Source organism: Equus caballus, chromosome 20 (genome assembly GCF_041296265.1).
Source record: "Equus caballus isolate H_3958 breed thoroughbred chromosome 20, TB-T2T, whole genome shotgun sequence".
Taxonomy (NCBI): Eukaryota; Metazoa; Chordata; class Mammalia; order Perissodactyla; family Equidae; genus Equus; species Equus caballus.
The window spans coordinates 39,849,345-39,870,974 of record NC_091703.1 but is presented as its reverse complement, the minus strand read 5'-3'; the positions used below and the strand labels follow the sequence as shown (position 1 = coordinate 39,870,974).

Here is a 21,630-nt window from a genome sequence, read left to right as displayed (position 1 = left end):
TTTTAAGTGTCTCATCCATAGAAACTAGAAATATTGTCTGCTGAACTCTCTGTAGTGTGGAATAGCCATTTTCTCCCATCCCTGCTGCCTCTGAATCAAGCTGTGCTGGGAGGCGAGCCTGAATTGGGCTTAGAAAAGGGGGCTAATTACAAATAGTAGTCTTGAATGTCTCTGCACATTGTTACACATTCTTACCTTTTTTTTTTAAATTTAGCAACATAAATGTTAAAAAGTTACTGTGTACAAAGCACTCTTCTTAGTGGAGAAGAATTCACATGTGACCCCTGCTTCAAAAGAATTTACCATCTCATATGGGAAGTGGGCTCACACACAAATAAATGGAGCTCATGGAAGGCCTTGCTAGGGTAGGTTGGGTGTGGCGTCTAAGTGTGAAAGTGGCCTGTCTCTCTCCCAGGGTTCTGGTTTGGAACATTGGAGTAGAGTGGAAGAGGGGCTTTGCCAAAGGCTGGAGTGTTAGCTACCCTGATGTGACCAGAGACTGCCAGTGGAGGGGTCTGCTTTTCTTTTCACTTTGAACACTTTTAAACACACACACAGATAGAAAGAGTGATACAGTGAACCCCTATATATCCATCCCTCAGATTCAGTAATTATCAAGACTTTGCTAAATTTGTTTCATCTGTTCCATTTTATATTTTCTTGCTATTGTGTTTTAAAGCAAATTTCAAACGTCTGTCATTTCAATCCTATGTACTTCAGTTGCATCTCCAAAAATATGGCCATTTTCTTGTATAATCACAATGCCACCAAGACTCTAATAAAGTTAACAGTAGTTCCTTGATATCATCTCGTGGAGGATGTCACTTGCAAGCCTCATTTTAGGCTGTTCTTGCCGTTTTTGGTGTCTTCAAGGTTTTTGTTGAATTGGTTCCAGTAAATCATTACCGTGGGTAATTCTTCCTGATAGGCTTTTTTTGGATACGTTCCCTAATGAGAGAATGTGAGTGTGTTCAAGGAGGTGATACTGGTACCTTTACTCTCAGGCAAGTATTCTGCTGAAACCGATTGAATTAACTTGCAATAAAACTATGGAAAACTTCTGAGTTTGAATTTAGATTTAAAATGTAGTCAGAAGGAGCTGTCTCTGTGACAGACAGTGTGATAGCATTTTAGACTTCTAGCCCAGTCTGGTGTGATCATTCAAAAAAGAAGATATAGTCAGAAGCTGTGGTGGATGATGGTAGTTGATATTCAAGACACCAGAAGAGCTGACCGTGGTTGAGCTCTTAGAGTTTTTGCCATGATGTTGTGCTTTGATTCTTCATACTCTTCTTACTTCAACTGTTTAACCACTGAAATGGAATGAATTTACACTCCTGAAACTACCAACGGTACAGCTTTCTCCCTCCAATACATGTGCACACATAGATGCATATCCCACAATATTTTGGGAACTAGAAGAGTGGGCAGTCTGGGAGCCGTGTATATGGTTTCTTCTTTCCCTCAGGGTCAGAGTAGGTCTTTCACTTCCTGAGAGTTGAGACACAAATTCTTATTTATTGTCTGATCCTGTGGATTTGTAATATTGATTTCTAACGATATATTCATTGTAACCAAATGCTGTTGTTGCAATAAATATTCATTGACCAAAATAAAATTCATTATCTTCCCATGTTCCTCTCTGTGTTTCCTGTCTTGGTTAGTGGCATCATTATCCTCCTACACAAGAAATTCTGTGACTTTTCCCCTGACTCCTACTGCCGGTTGATCATCTTTGCAGTAGCTCTGTTTACTTCCTTCTAGGTTTCCAACCGTAGTTCCAGATCTTTACTGCACATCTGAATCATTATGCCTTTTAATTTGCCTCAGTCTTTGTCACTTGCTTTCCCTGCCAGTTCATCAGCTCATTCCAGCTGGCTGCCATTCTAAAACAGAAACCTCATCACATCACTCCTTTGCACACAAGCCTCTGTTAGCTCTTCGTTGTCTGCAGACTAATAGCCAACCTTCTTAGTATGGCATTTGAAGTGCTCTGTGCCTCAGCGGCACTAGGCTACATGCTGTTGCTTCTTGGACCCAGTACTTGTATTCTTTCCTGTCCTGTTCAGATCACCTGTTATCTGGAATGCTGATAAGTGATACAGGACAGAGTCCAGCCCATGTGCTTTCATTTATTATACTGAATAGAAAAGGTGTGAAATGGGTTGTAAGGAAGTTTTTCTTGTTTCTTTGAGTTTAAGCAAATCAGTATGAGACTGTAGATCATAAGTATTCTCGGATGCAGTTTCTAAAGTTCAGTTCTCCAAGGATTTGGAGTCTTAATAGTGGTGCCAGTCACCTTTTTTGATCATTTTCCCCCCTTGAATCTCCAGATTCTGCCGTTACCTTTGTTGTTTATTACTCTTTGCTTGTGGCAGGGAGGAGGAGGAAGATGTGAAAATAAAGGAAGTAGGTTCAGTCAGGGAGAGGGAGAGAAACACTGATAAAAAGGTTATCAAACACCGGCTGTTTTGTGGTTTGTTAAGGAGGAAACACTACCAAAAAGAAGAAAAAAAAAGAGAGAACTTTTCATTTCGAAATAAGATTCTTTGTTGCATTAACGTCTTATACAATCTTTTTCAAAATGTAGAACTAACAAAGGGTGGGAGTCTTTGCACTTGTCTTGGTAGCTGTAATTGGTTGTTTTAATGAGGCGTTTTGAGATTTACCTGTTTTTATCCTTTAAAAAAATAATTGTATAGACTTTTCAGAAAGCTATTATTCAAATGTTACTTCACATCTTTATTTTTAGACAAAAGAAGCTGGAAAAAGTGATGGAAGAAGAAGGCTTAAAGGATGAAGAGGTGATTAACATTGGCAAGTTCTCCCTGCAGCCCGGCGTGGCAGGCCGCGTCCTGTCCAGCAAGTGTCAGCCGTGGTGCACAGGGGGAAGGGTGGCTCATGGACAGAGGGACGTATGAGGGCGGGTGCACTTCTGGATTTAGGTATTTACGCAGAGGGAGAAGTTACCTAGTAAGTACCCAGGAGAGGAAGACTTTTCTAGGCACAGTTGCAATAAATTAATTAGATTTAGAATTCCAAGAAAAGGAAGAGATGAAATCAAATTAATATTTAAAAAAGCAAATTATGGTATACTTACAGAATTCTCTGAAAAGGTCCATAGAAGTGGGGCAGATTTCTGAAACCATTATCAAGGCAAAATATCTCTCAGATCAGCCTTTCCCCCCAGCGCCCAGATGTGGAAGAAGAAAAATATAGGTAACAAGAAATTGTGCAAGGAGCTGAAGTGCCAGTGGGATACTTTCAGAAATAGGAATGAATTGCAGAACCCAGGAAAATGGTGAAAAATACCTAAGACTTATAGGAATAACAGAAAGAGCATAAAATGAACTGCAATGTGTAAAAAACCCAGAGGGACATTTTTTAAAGCACATTTTTATTTTCTATTAAAAACGTTAAAGGAAAATGTTGATCGTTTATCCTTCTTCAGAAAAGTTAGAATAGTGCATTGCAGAAGCAGGTTGTCAGAGTCCTCAGAGGAGGCCCCATCTGTCAGTAGGATTTGGTGATTGCAGTTGAAGGCTGAGGAAGGGAGAAGTGACCTCTCCAGGGTCCTTCCGTGGTGCTTCCACGTGTGAAAAGATTACCCTTAGTCTAGTGGGGCCCTGCTTTCCAGATGGGTCAAAGCGCAAATAAAACTTTGTTGCAGTTTCAGAATTTCAGCTCCTTTCCTTCCCACTTCTCCCCCTTGTTTAACCATTAGAAACGACTCAGGAGGTCAGCACACGCTCGGAAGGAAACAGAGTTTCTTCGTTTGAAAAGAACAAGACTTGGGTTGGAAGATTTTGAGTCCTTAAAAGTAATCGGGAGAGGAGCCTTTGGTGAGGTAATACACCACAGCTACTTACAAATACAGAAATCCCTCAGAACTCTGAAGCTTCTAACATACAATGAGCTCATGATTGTTAATGTAACTGAAATATGGGGTAGGAGGGTCAAGCATGCCAGGCCCACGTCTTAACTGCCCTGTGTGTCCTCCTCCTCTTTCTTCCCCTCTCCACTGTCCCAGATCTCTGATTGTTCTTTTCTTTTTTGCCAGAGATGATGTTGAGTCTTTAGATATTGGTCTAGAGGGAGAGTTGAAAGGTAGAAGGAAATCAATATTATTATTTCCAGAGTGCTTCTCTCCTATAATCATGGCAATAACTCATTTTATAGCTGATGAAATTAAGACTCAGAGGGGATATATATAATGTTCCAGTGTCACGCAGCCACTGGGCAGGGGTACAAGGGTTGGGCCAAGGTCTTCCTGATCTTAAAGCTCTTGTTTTTGCTAGTATCACACTGCCTCTCCATGAGCAAATGACATGTCTCCACCCTTTATTTCTTCCCGCCAGATTGGTACAGCTCTAAAAAGATGGCCTTAGGAGACAGGATTTATAGAAATGAGTTATATAGATGGTGCTAGAGAGTTGAATGCATTTGAAACTGTCCCAGCTGGTCTTGCAAATACATCCTACTTGGTCACAAGAGAACTCTGTTGGAGAGGGTTTGAATGAGCCCATGCAAGGTCCTCCCCATTAATGAAACACACCCAAAGTGGGTGACCTACTACTGCATTAGTTTCCTTATCTTTCTATAAAAGGAGCAACATATTATTAAAAACCAGTACCGAGGGGAAACGTGAGTAAGTATTCAAAGGCAAAGGTGAACGATTAAAGTGACCCCTCAGTGCTTAGAATCCCTGTTTGCCCCTTGAGAGAGGCAAACGTACAGTACCACCTCTCAGAGCGGAAGGGACATGGGACTCGATCAGGAAAAACGTGAAGAAAGGTGCAGGGAGAAGAAAACAGAAGAAGACATATGTATCTTGGGAGAGGGGTGGGAGGACGTGGAGGGAATTGCCAAGGTTTTTCTTTGGGTATGTAGACCATTAATTTTCTTTTTGTCATAAAATTATCGTTCTCTCTAAAAACATTGGATAATAAGAAAGAGGAAGGAAAACTGCATAAACCCCATTTCCCTAATTACATATTTTAAGCTTTTTTTCCTTCCAGACATTTTTCCTATGCATGAGCTTTGGTTTTGTTGTGGCCCTGAGCTAACATCTGTTGCCAGTCTTCCTCTTTTTGCTTGAAGAAGATTGTCCCTGAGCTCACAGCCATGCCAGTCTTCCTGCACTTTGTCTATGGGACGCCGCTGCAGCATGGCCTGATGAGCAGTGTGTAGTAGGTCCGCGCCCGGGATCCCAACCTGCGAACTCTGGGCCTCCAGAACGGAGTGTGTGAACTTAAGCACTGTGCCACCAGGCCGGCCCCTATTGTTTTAAACATTGTTGTAATAATTTCCTTAGGTTTTCTGAGCTGGCTGGGTGACATGTGCTGTGGGATTTATTGAGTCCTTAAGTTTGATAGTGAGGGTTTTGAATTAGATTGATTTGTTCAACTCGGGAGCCAAAGCTGTTCAGAAGTGGAGATGTTTGATGGTGTTTCCAGCATTGATTTCACTGAGTATAATATATCCATTTTGGAATATCGAAAGGCATTTTCTTCTGCTTTTTTATTGCTAGTTGCTTATATTAAAATTCTAGTACTTTTTCAGTTTAAATATTCCTATAACATATGAAAACATTAGCTTGGCATTGTGAACTTTTACTTGACATTTCTTTTATAACTTTTAGGTGCGACTTGTTCAGAAGAAAGATACAGGGCATGTGTATGCAATGAAAATACTCCGTAAAGCAGATATGCTTGAAAAAGAGCAGGTAAAGCACATTGTAGCAGTGATTTTAGTCAGCTTATGAATTGTCTCTTAAAGCTGTTCTTTTTGCTTAATTGAAATTTATATTCTTATTAGTTTTCTTTAGCTCTGTCATGTGTGAATATATATAATATTAGTTTTCTTTCCCCAACAAAGAAGCAGTGACATACATTTTAAAAGTACAAACAATGCCTGTACCTTATGTGCAGTCTTTCAAAAGTTGAAAACCTGTTAGAGAAGCATCTGCTGTTTGTGTCTCCCAGTTGATCACAACCTGTTCTTGTCACGAGGAGCTTATTTTTGAAGTCATACTTGCTGTGGTAGCATGTTCCTTACTGAATGCTGAGAGATAGAAATTCTTTACAGACCTTGGAACTGAGGCTTAGGAATTAGAATTTGGAATTTGCAATCTAAAATGTGTCTTAATATGTTTCATTCTGTACATGCAAACTGAAGTTGGGTCTTCTGAGTACCTACCTAAAAGAGACCAGTCTTCTTTCTGAGTGAACTTGAAAAGATATACTCCAAATGGCAGAGCAATACAAATTCCACTTTAGTGATTAAGAACACTTTCTAAAACCTCAACCTACTTTGCAAATAGATTTATAAGATGGATAAGTACTTTATGCAAAATCAGTAAGATTTAAATATTGGACAGTATATTAAAAACAAGAATGCAGGCTTTCTATAAATCTAGTTTAATTTAGCTGGTTGCTTAAGAACAGATTGTAGTGGGTGACACCTGCAAACATCCTGTAAAACATCAGATGCTACCGGCGGGAAAAGAGAGACCCTGTGGCCGGGAGACCTCCAGATACAGAGCCCAAGAGAGGGGAGGAGACTGCCCTGTACCCAGACCTTTCTGCCCTTTGAAAGGAGGTCATCTCACCGAGGTTTCTCTGCCCTTCATTTAAGTGCCAGCTCAAGATTTGGAATTGTTTTCTCTTTAACTTCATATGCTGCCCAGAAGCTTTGGGCTCCCAGGAATTTCGGTTGAGTATCCAGTGCCATGGCAGTAACTATTCACTATAATTTATGCTGACACTAGCCTTATTCAAAAGGCGCAGCAGCCCTGTTTGTGTGTTATCTAAAAATCAGTGTCTGGTCTTGGGGTAGGCACTGAAAGAGTTTCAGCTAATCTTGAAAAGGAAAATGTAAAGCCATATTGATTAGTCAAAATATTTTGTATTTCACAAGTAAGTTTTATTTGTACAAGACATATTTCCTATAGTTTTAACCAAGGCTCAAGACCTTAATCAAATAATTAGCATTCAGAATAAAATTTAAAGAGAAGTACATACCATGACTTTTGCTTTTAATCCTTCATAGCATGGGCCAGTTGCCCAGCATGGTAAGAGAGGATGACCCAAACATATTGTGTAAAAACATTTTCTCAAATATTCTTCCTTCTTCAAAATCAATTTCTAAAATTTTTCTACGTGAAAGTAAAGGAAATGTCTGTTAGAATTAGGATTTTAGACGATGCATTAACTTCATTGTTATCTCAGTTTGCTGATGGACTCAACTCCTTGGGTCCGGTCTTGTTACGGTCAGTTAGTTTCCGGCCACAGACTCCCTGGGTCAGCCATCTTGAAGAAGCCTGCTGCAGGTTCGTGCGAGGCGAGAGTGGAAGGAGACCAGTGCAAATCCATCACTTTGCGTAGGACTCACAGTTCAGGTTCAGAGCCTCACGTTTTGTAGATATAGGTGCCTTATCTAGAGGAAAAGTTTTTTGTTGTTTTTACTAAACTGAGCAGGAATTAAAGCTACCTGCTGAGAGTTTAGTTTGTTATTCTGTCCCCCAGGGTGGAAATACCTGCTACCTGGAAAGTAAACTTTAAAGGATAAGAGCCCAGCATGTAGCTGGTGTCTTCACGTTTCTCTTCCAGTGCAAAAGGCAAACCTCCAGTTGTGATTCCAGTGTAGTGTTAAGACGGGACAGACCTTATCTCTGCTTTCCTGGTGCCCAGGGTAGCAGCTAGCATGCAATTCCCCACACTGTTAAATATTTATGGAACAAAGGAAAGGGAACCTGTGCTGGGAGCTGCACCGCTGGCTCTTCCCTGCCTTACCCTATATTCACCTGACTCCACTCCTAGAACTTGAGGTTCCTAGCTGCTGTTTCAGCCCCAGGAGAGAAGGGCAAGGTGTGCTCACAGTGACTGTAGCTTTCTTCTTAACAAACGGAATGTTGCAGTCGCCATTCTGTCCTCCAAGGTGAGTGACAAGTGGTAAGCGTAGTGCCACCCCTTTTCTCTGGCCCCTCAGTAGGAGGAGGCCTTAGCAGGAGCCAGGGGAAGCAGAGGCAGTGAAGGCCGCCTCCTGCAGTCTCCGTGTCTAGTAATGACTGGGTCATAGTCACGGCTGCAGTTCAGCAAGTGGAGTTAGTATTTCCCAAAAGCTTTGCTTCTGTACTAAAGCCAAGTAAAGGCAGATACTTTACTCAGCTTCCTCCTGGTTTCATAGCCCTGTTCCTTATCACCCTTATCTTCCGTTTTTCCCATCCTCGTAATGTAAGTAGGGATGTAAAAATGTAAGTTTTAGGCAACATTGAGGCTATTTAAAAATATCCCAAAGAACAATGTTAGTAGAGACTGAAAACTCAAATATGTAAACTCAAATGCCTTCAGGCCCATGGGAGTTAGCCTGGAAGAGTGGGGCAGGTTAGGTGTAAGACAGGAGAGAGGGGTGGGGTCTGTGTCCAAAGGAAGAGAGAGTGCCTGGCCTTGCTAAAGACCTTCCGCTAAAACAAACGTGTGCAGAACATTGTATCAAAGAAGACAACCGCCAGTGGCTGAATTTGCCAACAGAAGTGCTAGTTAGTGAACCTTGGTACATCTTTACCTCTCAACGTGTCGTGGAACTCCAGCCCTGGAGCATATGTTAAGACCGAAACCTCTATTGAGGATTGGACTGGGGCTTAATACATTTAGACCTGATTCAACCCAACTTTGCATCTTGTGACATTTATGTAAGAGGAGAGGGGGCAGGACTTGATAATGTGCAGCGGTGTTTTGATTACTATTATATATTTAAAGTAGATAAGGTAAATTTGATAATAAAACATTTTAATGAAGTAATTCTGCCAGTTCTCCCAAACCTTTGGCAACTTGAGCTCCTTGGCTAGATATTTCAGTAAAAGTAGAAAACTGGAAATGTCGTAAATTTGAATCTATAACTTTTCTTAGGTGTTCTTTTATTTCAATTCAGTAAGAATTGATTGAGCACATACTCTGTGCATAGCGGTGAACTGAAAGGTGTGGTATCGTAGTATTCTGGAATTGTCAACCAGGGCACTGTCATCTCAGATATCATTGCAGACATGAACAGGACTTGTTTAGAGAGTCTCATCTTGAGGACTTATTTTTATCGTAAAAGATTATTAGAACAAAGAAATATGCAAAAGAATGGTAATTTTAACTAATCAGAGGTTCAGTTTGTAGCACTATTAAAGTTGCCATTTGCATTAAAACCTTTCATTTTGCCGTTTTTAAAGCCTTTCCTCACTCAAGTTTTCATCACCGAACACTTTCACGTCAAATGTTGCGTATTTTGAGTTAGCAGGTTTGCCTAAGCATAAATTAGATCTTTTGCATCACCACAGTTTGATACTCAAAACAGTATTTAAATTGTTTAAACAAATATACAGTCTAATAAAGCAGAGCAAGGCTTGTCATTAATCAACTGCGTATACCTCCAGGTTGGCCACATTCGTGCGGAGCGTGACATTCTAGTGGAGGCAGACAGTTTGTGGGTTGTGAAAATGTTCTATAGTTTTCAGGATAAGCTAAACCTCTACCTAATCATGGAGTTCCTGCCTGGAGGTAATTACTTGACGATGAAAGGTCATTTTTCCTTTTTGTTCTGTGGTTTCTCTTTCACGTCAGTTAACCCTCCTTTCTACTTTTACTCATGCTCACAAAGTTGCTTTCTATATCTTTTCTAGGTCTGTAAAGGAGGTCAGTAACCTGTCTGGTGCTGGGGTGCCTTACTACAATTCTTAGTGCCATAAAAGTAACCTTCTCATTCATTCTCATGATTTCAGATGGACGTTTCTTTCTTTTTCTTTTTAAATACATAGGAGTAAAACTAGGGACTCTGCTTGCTCTCAGTCAGTGGGAATCATATATAATCAGTTACCTAAGTGACAAAATTGAACCTATGACATTCTTTGCTTCAACATTTTTGTTTCTTTTTCTATACAAGGAGTGACTTTCTCATTACCTATATTAGTAGCCAGAATCAATGTCTCATTTCTTCCTTTTTTTTTTTTTTTTTTTGCTGTGGAAGATTCACCCTGTGCTAACATCTGTGCCAATCTTCCTCTGTTTTTTTGTGTGTGGGTCACCGCCACAACATGACTGCCAATGAGTGGTGTAGGTCCGTGCCTGGAAACTGAACCCAGGCTGCCAAAGCAGAGCACTCCAAACTTAACCACTAGGCCGCAGGGCCCACCTCTCACTGTATCTTTTATGAGATTTTGAGTTTTATGTAATTCAGCATGTGCGTCTCCTAAGACAGCTCCAAAGTAAACCCAGAACAGAACATACCATCTGTTCTGTGGAACACAGTCTGTTTCCCAGGGAGCAGATGAACTGTGAGCAAACTCTGGTGGGAAAAAAAGAAAACTTTCTTTTTTGGTTCTATAGCAAAGCAAATAGAATTGTGGCATAATATTTTGATCATGTGACAACCTTTAGTTTAGATCTAGGGTCATGAATAATTTTTTATTAAAAATTGATGAAAGTTAGAAAAGAGTCTGGTAGAATGAGGAGAAACTTTTTTTTTTCTTCCTGCTTTTTTTCCCTCCCCAAATCCCCCCAGTACATAGTTGTATATTTTTAGTTGTGGATCCTTCTAGTTGTGGCATGTGGGACGCCACTTCATCATGGCCTAATGAGCGATGCCATGTCCGCGCCCAGGATCCGAACCCTGGGCCACTGAAGCGGAGCCCGTGAACGTAGCCACTTGGTCACAGGGCCAGCCCCTAGAATGAGGAGAAACTTTTTAACATTTAAATATCAGTTCTTCATTAGGTGTTAGAACCAGTTCAGTCACCAGCCCCTTGACGTGTGTCTCCTCAAACCTTACATGCACCATCTTCCATAGCTTCTCGTGTCTCCTGGGCCCTGCCCTCTGCGCTCAGTGGAGCTGGCCCGCAGAGCCGTATAGCATCTGGCCTGAGCTCTCTGATTTTCTGGGCCAGCTCACACAGGTGAGGCCCCTGGCTGCTCTCCTGGGCCACAGAGCTATGGCCACACAGCCCCCTTAGAGCCTGCCTGAGTGCAGCACCCCCATGCCTCTGGTGTGCCTTCAGAGTGAATATGTGGCTGCCAGGAATGATTATGGAATCATATTTTCCAAGTCTTCAGTCAAAAAAGAGAGCATTTTAATAAATGGTTTAATTTTTGTCTGAAGGCAAAATACCCACTTTTCTCTAAGAATACAAAAATTCCCCCAAAGTTACAAATGAAATGAAATTCAAAAAGCAGCATGATGCTCTATTAAAATCAGAGGTTTCTTTCTCTTTTCCCTGTTTCTAACATAAATGGCTTTATATGAGATACAAACTGAATCTTTCCTGTTTCTCTTAGCTTTAAACTGCTTATACATATTTTCTTTGCTTTACTTTTGTCTAACCATTGAGTTAGGATCAGAATCTTTTTTCACCATTTTGTGTTGCTGGTATTAAGCAGAAATAATTAAATTTTGACTTTGCAGACAACTAAGGAGGTTACCTTTTAACTGCTAAAATACTGGTGTTGTGTTGTAAAAGTTGCATAAAGCCTGTTGGTGTGTATTTAAATACCTGTGAGAAGACACGGGAGAGAAACAGCCCGCTGGTCTTGGGAGGGGTTCAGTGTGCACTTGGGGGAGGCAGCTGTTACACAGTCCCGTATGTAGTGTTGTCAGTTCCTTTGTAGCTTTTGTTGACTAACCCTTTGCTACCTAAATCCCACATTTTTATTTGTTTGTGTTCTGGTGTTTTGTGAATAGACATTGGAGAGCTTTTTTTTTTAGCCTTGCCAAACGTTTATGTTTTTGTTTGGCTTGTCACCTCTCTGTGCAACGGCAGTCTGACCTATCTGGAAGAGCCGTTTGCTTCTAGGTAGTAGAGAGGTTTGCAGATATTTGTACAGACAAAGTGAAAAGTAAAGTAGTCTTTTTCCCAAGTCCAAAAAATTATCATAAGCAAATTTACTTCTTTTTTTTTAGCCTGAGAGAAATTTCCTTTTTTTCTCCCAAGTAAAATAGAAATCACAACTTAGTGGTCAGCATCAGTTAGGTCAGGGGAAAGTGCTTTGCTCTCCATGGCTGTGAATTTGAGCTTTTCAGAGTTAGAAACTACTTCCCATTTCCCCCTATATCGGCAGTGTGGGTCACTCTCTGGAACAGTTTTGCACTGCCTTATGTTGGCAGATAGGAAAGACCTGTCTGAAACTGGCACTTACTCATGTGTTGTTGTGTGTGTGTGTGTGTGTGTGTGTGTGTATGTATGTATGTGTGTGTGGTGGCTTTGTGTCTTGTTTCTAGGGGACATGATGACCCTATTGATGAAAAAGGATACCCTGACAGAAGAGGAGACTCAGTTTTATATCGCAGAAACAGTATTAGCCATAGACTCCATTCACCAGCTTGGATTTATCCACAGAGACATCAAACCAGACAACCTTCTTCTGGACAGCAAGGTACCATGAGGGGTGGGGCATGCCCACTGTATCTTTACCGACCTGAGCGGCTGCCTCTGCCTTACTGCCTGTGCCACTTGTAATCACAGTAGGGTAGCTGTGAACTATCTTGTGTATTTTTCTTTTTTTACAGGTAAGTTTGTTGTTACTTCCTTTCTCTGAAAGCCTTATGATTCTATAATTTGATTGAATGTTCCTCTTAGAAACAAAGGACATTTTTGAAAATCATTAAGAGTAAAATTGATTCAGGTTGTTTTGTAATAAAACCAAAGATAGTCATCTTGTCTTAGCATGTAATTAAGTATCCTAATGTGTCACCTATGGAGAACCCCTCTGCTGGTCAGCCTCATCATTAGGGAGGAGTCCAGCCAAGAACCAGGAAGTGAGGCAAGACAACAACAATCTGTGACAAAGTTCAGGTTCTAAATCATACGACATCTGCTCAAAGAAGAGTCCTGCTCAGCCTCTTTAATGGCTTCTTTACGTTTATATTCAGATAGGCACATGAGCTTAGCTGCTTGGTTCTTAAGCTCACAGCAACTTAGAAGAGAATCCATGGGCTGCTAAACTGCTGGATACCCCTTGGCAAGTCTCTCCACTGCCTGGACCTCGCTTATCTATAAAGCGAGTATATGTATTGGTCCAGAGAAGCTCCAAAGTCCCTTCCAGGTCTAAAATTCTAGACTTTTCTGTTCTTTTAACACAGGATTGTTGTCTTGACTGAATTTTTTTTTCTTTTTTTGTGGAAGATTAGCCCTGAGCTAACATCTGCCGCCAATTCTCCTCTTTTTGCTAAGGAAGACTGGCCCTGAGCTAACGTCCGTGCCCATCTTCCTCTACTTTCTATGTGGGACGCCTACCACAGCATAGCTTGCCAAGCGGTGCCATGTCCACATCTGGGATCCAAACCAGCGAACCCTGAGCCACCGAAGTGGAACGTGCGAACTTAACCACTGTACCACCAGGCTGGCCTCTGAATTTTTCTTTTAAGTAGAAAAGTAAATTTAATTTCTAGAGTGTTTTTCTTTCTTGCTGTCTTTTGCTAACTTTCTCACTGTTTTAAAAAACCTGAAATTTTGGTTTACTTACTTTGAAAGCTTTTATCTTTCTGTTTCAAGAGGGCAGGAGCTTTGTCAGATAATTTCTTTTGGTTAATAGCTTTTTTCTTCATTATAAGAATAATGTACATACATAATAGAGAATTTGAACAATACAGAGAGTTGTAAAGAAGAAAAATACCAGGGCCACCCTGAGGCAAAGTGGTTAAGTTCACATGCTCTGCTTCAGTGGCCTGTGGTTTGTTGGTTCGGATCCCAGGTGCAGACCTACACACCACTCATCAAGCCATGCTGTGGCAGCATCCCACATACAAAATAGAGGAAGACTGGCACAGATGTTAGCTCAGGGACAATCTTCCTCAAGCAAAAAGAGGAAGATTGGCAATGGATGTTAGCTCAGGGCCAATCTTCCTCACCAAAAAAAGAAGAAGAAAAATACCTAAAAGCTAATTGTTCAAAGATAACCACTATTTTGGTATAATAGCCTCAATACCTTTTCTGTTTGTGTCAATAATTTATATACAGTTAGCATCCTAAAAGTAAATAGCTTTGTATTCTGCTTTTAAAGTGTTGGTGTATCTGAGAGTATTTTTCTATGTCATTAAGTTCAGGTACATTTTCAGTAAAGCACTGGCTCTACTTTGCGTGGTCATGTACCCAAGGTGTGTCAGTGCTGGCTTAGTTCTACCCTGTAGTCTCTGGTCAGGTCCAGCAAATGTACTGAAGGCCAAGAACTTGAGGACTCAATCTAGCTGAGAAGTGGGGAGCCCTGTTAGGTGTAGATTTGCTTTCTACAATATGCTAGCCCAGACTTGTAGAAAAACGTGCTCATAAGTGAGCTCATTTGTATTCAGCCATATAGATTGCAGAAGTGAAAATGTAGAAGTTTTGAGTTCCTGCTGTATAAAGGTATTTATTTATTCAGAATAAAGCTACAGAATTCCCTGACATTCTACGGTTGAATAGCATTTGCTCTAGGCACTGCTTTTCAAGACACACTTCTTTCTTAGAAGTATCCAGGTAAAACATGTAATTATGAGAACTATAAATTAAACTCTGTTCCTTAGTTTGTAGAACAAAGTATTTGCAAATCTGAAAAAAAAGGTACCGGTTTAGTAGGCTCAAAGCTGTCGTTGGCAGTTTATTGCACACACCTGTGTGTACACACACCCCCACACACACAGCAAATCTAATAGGATTTCTTTAAAAACAAAACAAAATAATACCTGACCCATCTGAACAGGGCTTCTGTAGCCTTGTACCCTGGGAAGTTTGTGTGTTAAGCCCTGAGGATGTCCTGAAGGAAGATGGCATCACGGAAAGACCATAGATGTTGAAGTCGTTGAGGCTCAAGCTTCGGCCACACTACTTCTAATTGTGTGACCATGAGCAGTGTAGATTCCTGAGTGTCAGGATTCCCTCCTCTATTTTTGGTTTTATTTCCTTGTATACTTAAAATTTCACCACCCCAAGAACACCTACCTCTCCCTTAGGGCTGGTTATGTGCCAAGCACCAGCTTGGGAGCCTTACACACATTCATTCTCATCATTCCTGACAGGAGGATATTATCAGCCCCATTTTCCTGTGAGACTGAGGGGTTGCAGAGGTTAGGTAATCCTGGTGTGGGGAGGAAGAACGTGGATTGATTTCTGGCTTGGGTTCTGCCATTTCACCAGCAAGCCATTTAATGACTCTGAGTCTGTGAAGTGCGGCTTAAGAGTTATAACTGAGACAGCACATTTAAAGCCTGGTGCCTGGTTCATAGGAGGTGTGAATTTTCCTTGAAGAGAATGATAAAGTTTGAGACTTGTGATTGGAATACAGTATGGCAACATTTATCAAGAACTGTGCAGTTAAGTTTATTCCCTTTGTCTTTGGAATAATTTATTCCTTGGAATTTATCCTAATGAAATTAATTCAAGAGAAGAAGCTATGTGAACAAAGATTTGTTCATTTACTCATCATTTAACAACCATTTATTTAGACCATCTTCTGTACTATGTGTGGTTAGGGTTGGGAACACAGGCCCTGTCTATCACAGGAGTACTTATAATCATCCATATTACATGAGAGTGAAGAATCAGAACTTGAGTAGGCACCCAGTATTAGGGGGATTATTAAACAAAGAAGTACTAAGTCAATTGAATATTACGTAGACATTAAAAATGGTAATTTTGAAGACCATATAGAAACACAGAGAAATATTTGATTGAGTTAGTTTAAGAAGTAGTAAAATTAGATGCTATGGAGGGTTCAATGATGTTTAAAAGTTTATATTTGGACAGAAACAAAGATAATGTACAAAAATGAAAATACTTTTATTAGTATAGTAGGATTTGGGGTGATCTTTACAAAATTTATTTGCTATTATATATGTATTTCCCTGTAGTAAAAAAAAAAGCAGCATACTTTGGCTGTGGCGCTATAATGGATACTGTAAGGAGCTGGACAAGATAATGTTCTGTTCCACATCCCTGAATGTTCCTCCATTCTGTTACCTTGTTTCTTCTTCCCCACAGGGCCATGTGAAACTTTCTGACTTTGGCCTTTGCACAGGATTGAAAAAAGCACATAGGACAGAATTTTATAGGAATCTGAACCACAGCCTCCCCAGTGATTTCAGTAAGTGTAACAGTGATGTTAGCCTTTTTATCCCTTAACTGGGCTGAGAAGAGCTGTTCCCCTGGTAACTAAAATGTGCGGGACAGGTTAGGAGCGTCTCACAGCATGTCCTGAGAGAATGAAAATGCTTTCCCAGGTTTGACTGCCATTTGTATTACAAGGTGAGGCAAGATGAGTGCTACCAAATGTGTTAAGGCAGATGTTGAAAAGTGCTTTGTTTGGAGCTCTGCTGAGGTTACTGGGGATGAATATGGGGCAGGCAAGCAAAAGTAGGAGAGGAAAACGTCCCGGGAACAATCCAGCTTAGATTTATCCTAGGCGCTCTTTCAGTTGTGACAGAAAGAAATTTATCTTTATGAGTGTTGTTTCATTGAAGCACTATCAAACCATTGAAATTATGTAGTAAAATTACAGTTCATCCTAGAGAAGCTGATGTCAAATGTGGATTCGAAATTCAGAAGTCTCTGATTATGTAGCAATTACTGCTCTTGAAAATTTGATGGTAATTTTGAGAGATTGTGAATGTTTTAGGCCACTTGGGGCCTTTGCTTCTGAGGAGACTGAATTCCTGTAATTCTGCTTAAGGCCTACCTGTCTGTCTCCTCTCTGGCTGTGTGGTCCACGTGGGAGTGCTGCTCACAGCTCTCCTTGTGTGATTCTTTGAGTTAATGCTTTAGAGCCTCTGATTTGGGTCTGTACACTTGCGGGTAGTGTGTCATCCAGAGTTATCGCTCTATAGGCAGAAAAGCAGCGGGTCTGTGGGTCTCATATGGCTTGAACCAGAGCTTAAAAAAACAGTAAACATTCCTGTCTGAACTTGGGTTAGAATTTCTTTTCTCTACTTTTAGCTTTCCAGAACATGAATTCCAAAAGGAAAGCAGAAACTTGGAAAAGAAATAGACGTCAGCTAGTAAGTAATATCTGTGGCTTCTTAAATGCTACAAACCTAGTATGAATAAGATAAAATATGCAAATTTGCGTTTGATAAATGTTTGCAGCATATCTATCCCTTACTTTTGAGATTAGCTTAACAGAGCAGTGTCATTATGTCAATAGCAGCAGAAGTAATCTTCTGAAGGAGGGCAGATAATATTAGGTTGTTTTGGTTGTGATGTTTTCAGTGGATGACCTCATTCTGACTTTTTACATGGGTGACAACCCTTTTTCTTCTTGTTGCATCTTTTCCCTCTTTTTCGGGTGGTAAAGGTGTTTTATTTAAGCTGGAGCTCTCTTAAAAGGAAACTAAGTGCAAACGCCCACGCAGAGCTTTAGGAGCAGTAGTTCTCAAACTTTTAGAATTTCGATTCGCTTAGGTGAGTCAAGATTCCTCAGCTCACGCGCTCCACCCTTTCCTACTTCGAGGTGGAAAAAAGAACTTGGTGATAAAAATTGGAGAAAAATGTAAGGGAAATGTTTATTGCTTGCTTTATGAGTATTTGAGTATATACACATAAAATTATGCCCCACAAGCTTAAAAATAAGTAACATTATTGCATTTACCTTGATGGTACATTAGAAGTTATTTAAATAGTACAAATTCGCCAGTGAAATATTGCTATCTAGGCAAACTTTTATTCCGATCCATTGGTTCATATTTGAAGTTCAATATACATGTCCCAATGTGTAGTTATTGGAAAATTATTGACCAGAGATAATAAAAATGTGTATCACTCTGTACTTAGGCTTTGCTCAAAACCCATGGCAAATGAAATTGATGATGATAAAGCTAAACTAACGTTTGGTCACTAGAAAGCAAGAGTAACAGTATGGAAGACTATGACTAATTTGGAGTGATGATCATGCCTGTGTATTAATCTGGGAATGATGGCACTTCTGCTTGTCAGTGTATTCAAAAGTAACTTAATGGGTTTGCCAAATACTGTGTTTCGGCCAGACTTCTGAGTAAAATACTGAATTAGAGTTTTCTGTAGTATCCTTAATAACTCTCTGTAGTTCACTAGTAAGTAGCTGTCAGTTGTATGTGGAAATGGGAGCCTGTAGGATTGTTTGAGAAAGAATGAAAGGAAAGGCTTGCATTGTGATTATTTGAGGCCCATCAGTGGGCCTTAGACCAGGCTTTGAGTATTATGATTTTTTATCTTAAACCTGGCCCTGGGAGAGGCATTAACTTAAACCGAACACTTTTGGAGATGCAGTAACTGAAATTAATCTTTGATATCTTTTTTCTAGTATTAACTTGGGGATACTTAAGTTTGGTATAGTCACATCATAGTCTCCTTTCTCTAGGAGCTCTGATACTCTTTAAATGTCTAAATTCTGTATTTGGTTGCAAAACTGTTTATATGGCTTGTTGAGGGTTAGGGGACATCAGGAACAAATGTGTCAGATGCTCCTGTTATGTCTCTTCATGGAGCAGTAGATCTTAACCTTGGCTGCACGTCAGAATCACCTGGGGAACTTCAAGAACGTGCTGCTATCTGAGTCCCAACCCCAGGGATTCTGATTCAGTGGTTCGGGGTATACAGTCTCGGTATCTGATTTTTAAAGGACTCTGGGTCATTCTACTGTGTGTTGAAGGTTGAGACCCTCCACTGAAGGGACTGTTTCTTAAACAGTATCTCCTGCCTCATTGAGAAACTGATAGTAACCTGTGTTTTGGAAGCTAACAAAAGGTAGGGAATCTTCTGTGTTTTTTGTTTTTTTTTTTAAAGCAAGCCAAGATTTAACCTTTGGCCACTGTGCTAATATTTATTTTGGGGTAATTAAGCTTAAATACCTTAAATTATCCTTATACTCTGAGACCAGCTTTATGCTCTTTGACGTGTACCAGAGTGTCACGGGAGACTTACTGGGAGCCACTTATGGGTCTGAGAGGAAGGAGATTTTACAGTTTCCAAATTTGGAGTTAAATGTCCTTTAATAGTTTAAGATGTTTTTTAAAAAACATCTGAATAAACTAAGGTTCTCAGCTGTGATTAAGGTTTTTCCCTTTTTATTCCACCTACAGTAGAAATGGAAAAGTATTAAGGTCATTGTCATGTTACCTCTTTTGATAACTTGAAGAAAATAAAGCCACCCATTAGCCTTCAAAAGGTCGGTTAACCCTGTGCTTTTGACTTTTCGTGTATGATCCCATTCAACTAGCACAAAGTGGAAGGTTAATATTAGTTAATGCTTAATATAAATTTACAGCTCTAGGTTAAGCCTAACGTATATAATTGCTCACGCAGCCCATTACTTTTCAGTCCACTGAGAATCACTGAAAGAAGTAGAGGCTTTAGCTTCCCTCGTTGGCTGCTTCAGTCATATTGTAATGTTTTAAATAGCTCTGTGGTCCTGAGTAACCTGAGGCCCTAGTAACTGCTTAGGAAATAGGTATGAGTCAGCTTTAAGTTCTGAAACCAGAGGTAAGAGATGAAGTACATCCATCTTTGTCAGTTTATTTTTTTTCAGTGTAGAGTTTACAAAAGTGATTAAGTAGGAAATTAAATTGCTATATTTCCCCTAAAATCCTATATGAAATCATAAGTTGGAACATATCACGTGTTTGAAATGACTATTAACAACCAGCAAAGCTCTTTTAGAGTGCAGCTCTAATTGGCGCTGTAAATACCCAGACAACAAAAGGAAAAAGAAGAGTGCAGATTTGAGGTATTGGGAACCTGGAGTTAGAGAACACCTGGGTGTGGAAAACAGACACAAGTTTGGGAAGGGGTAGTCCCTAGATTAGAAGTCCCTACTGCCCGGTACTGTCAGTGCGGGCAAACACGAGTGGGCTCCCAGAGCGGGACTCTAGTTCCCAGAGTGAAAACATTACCTTAGTGCATGGGTTTGAGCCTGCTGTTGGCTATAGTTTATAACTCCCAGAGATTTTTTAACGCCTTGGTATCTTGAAGGAATTATTTTCCTGTGGCAGTAGATCTCGATTTTATAATAAAAATCTTTGAACAAATAAGGTTTACTTAACATTCAGTTATGCTGGAATAAATCCAGTCTCTAAATTGAAGGGTTTTTGTAGTTTCTTAACTTTTATAATTAGAATGAAAATACTTTGTTTCTTGGGGAGGACCCAATCCATGTTTCAGATGTTAAAGCTTTAAAGAGAACAATTGGCATTTATGTTATTATAAATATATGTATTTAAAAGAAAACAATGTACAGTTATCTATATGGAAAAAATGGATTCCTACCTTACAGTATACACAGAAATAAATTGTAGATGGAAAATAAAACTTTAAAAATTTTACAGGGCCGGCCCGGTGGCGTAGTAGTTAAGTTTGTGTGCTCTGCTTCAGTGGCCCAGGGTTCGCAGGTTCGGATCCTGGGTGCGGACCTACCATTCCTTTTCATGCCGTGCTATGGCGGCCTCCTGTATAAACTAGAGGAAGATTGGCACAGATGTTAGATCAGCACCAATCTTCCTCAAGCAAAAAGAGGAAGATTGGCAACAGATGTTAGCTTAGGGCCAATAATATTCCTCACATTAAAAAAAACCCTTTAAAAATTTTAGAAGAAAATACAGGGCAATATCTTTATGACCTCGGAGTAAGGAAGGATTTCTTGAATAAGATAGAAGAAGTACAAATCATAAATGAAAATTTTACCATTTTAAAGGAAAAAAAAATCCTCCTGTATATTGAAAGACATAAACAAATGAAAAGACAAGCCACATGGTCCAAGTACTGTGGAATTATCTTCCAGTTCATGTGCACACCCTGCTATCCGGCAGTTCTACCCTAGTCGTATGCCCCGGAGAAACTCTTGCACCTGTGAATCAAGAGATATGTATAAGAATGTTCATTGCATTTTTGTAATAGCGAAAAACTGGAAATAACCTATTGTCCATTGACAGCAAAATGGTTACGTTCTGGAATAGAATATTTTAGAGCAGTGAAAACAAAGGAGATGAACAGGAATTCACAGAAAAAAGACCTGAATAGCTAATTAACATATGAGAATGTGCTCAATCTTGCCAGAAATAAAGGAAATGCAAATTAAAGCAACAAGATCCCATTTCATATTCAGATTGGTAAAAATGAAAAAGTCTGACAAAGCCAAGCGTTGGTGGGATGTGGAACACCAGGAGCTCATCCCTACTAGGGGCGTTTGCATAGGTGTAGCCACTTTGGAGGACAATTGGAAGATGTCTAATTAAGTTGAAGATGCTCATAACGCAAGGCCCAGCGATGCTGCTTCTAGTATATCCTCTAGAGAAATTTTTGCGGATTGCGTAGGAGGTGTTACAGAATGTTTATTCAGGTTTTATTTGTCATAGTGAAACATTGGAAGCAACATAAGTGTCCATTTACCAGAGAATGGATCAAAAACATTGTGACTTGTATAATGGAGTAATTGTGTACAGCAGTGAAATGGGTGAACTGGAGCTACATGAGTAAATCTCAAAAGCATAATGTTGAGTAAAAAAAGCACGTTGCAGGGCCAGCCCCATGGCCAAGTGGTTAAGTTTGGTGCACTCTGTTTCGGAGGCCCAGGTTTGGTTCCTGGGTGCAACCTATGCCACTCGTCAGTGGCCATGCTGTGGCAGTGACCCACATACAACATAGAGGAAGATTGGCAA

General features: G+C 40.1%; 1 protein-coding gene across 2 annotated transcripts in view; it reads left to right on the top strand.

Moving 5' to 3' along the window:
* Positions 1–21,630, top strand: part of STK38 (serine/threonine kinase 38) — a 38,089-nt gene that overhangs the window by 10,173 nt on the left and 6,286 nt on the right. For both annotated transcript variants that reach the window (XM_023624837.2, XM_023624836.2), the window contains exons 3-9: positions 2,753–2,804; positions 3,725–3,847; positions 5,642–5,725; positions 9,422–9,545; positions 12,256–12,410; positions 15,989–16,091; positions 16,940–17,001. In XM_023624837.2, coding sequence (XP_023480605.1) covers positions 2,753–2,804; positions 3,725–3,847; positions 5,642–5,725; positions 9,422–9,545; positions 12,256–12,410; positions 15,989–16,091; positions 16,940–17,001 — 703 coding nt within the window. The remainder of the gene's footprint in view (positions 1–2,752; positions 2,805–3,724; positions 3,848–5,641; positions 5,726–9,421; positions 9,546–12,255; positions 12,411–15,988; positions 16,092–16,939; positions 17,002–21,630) is intronic.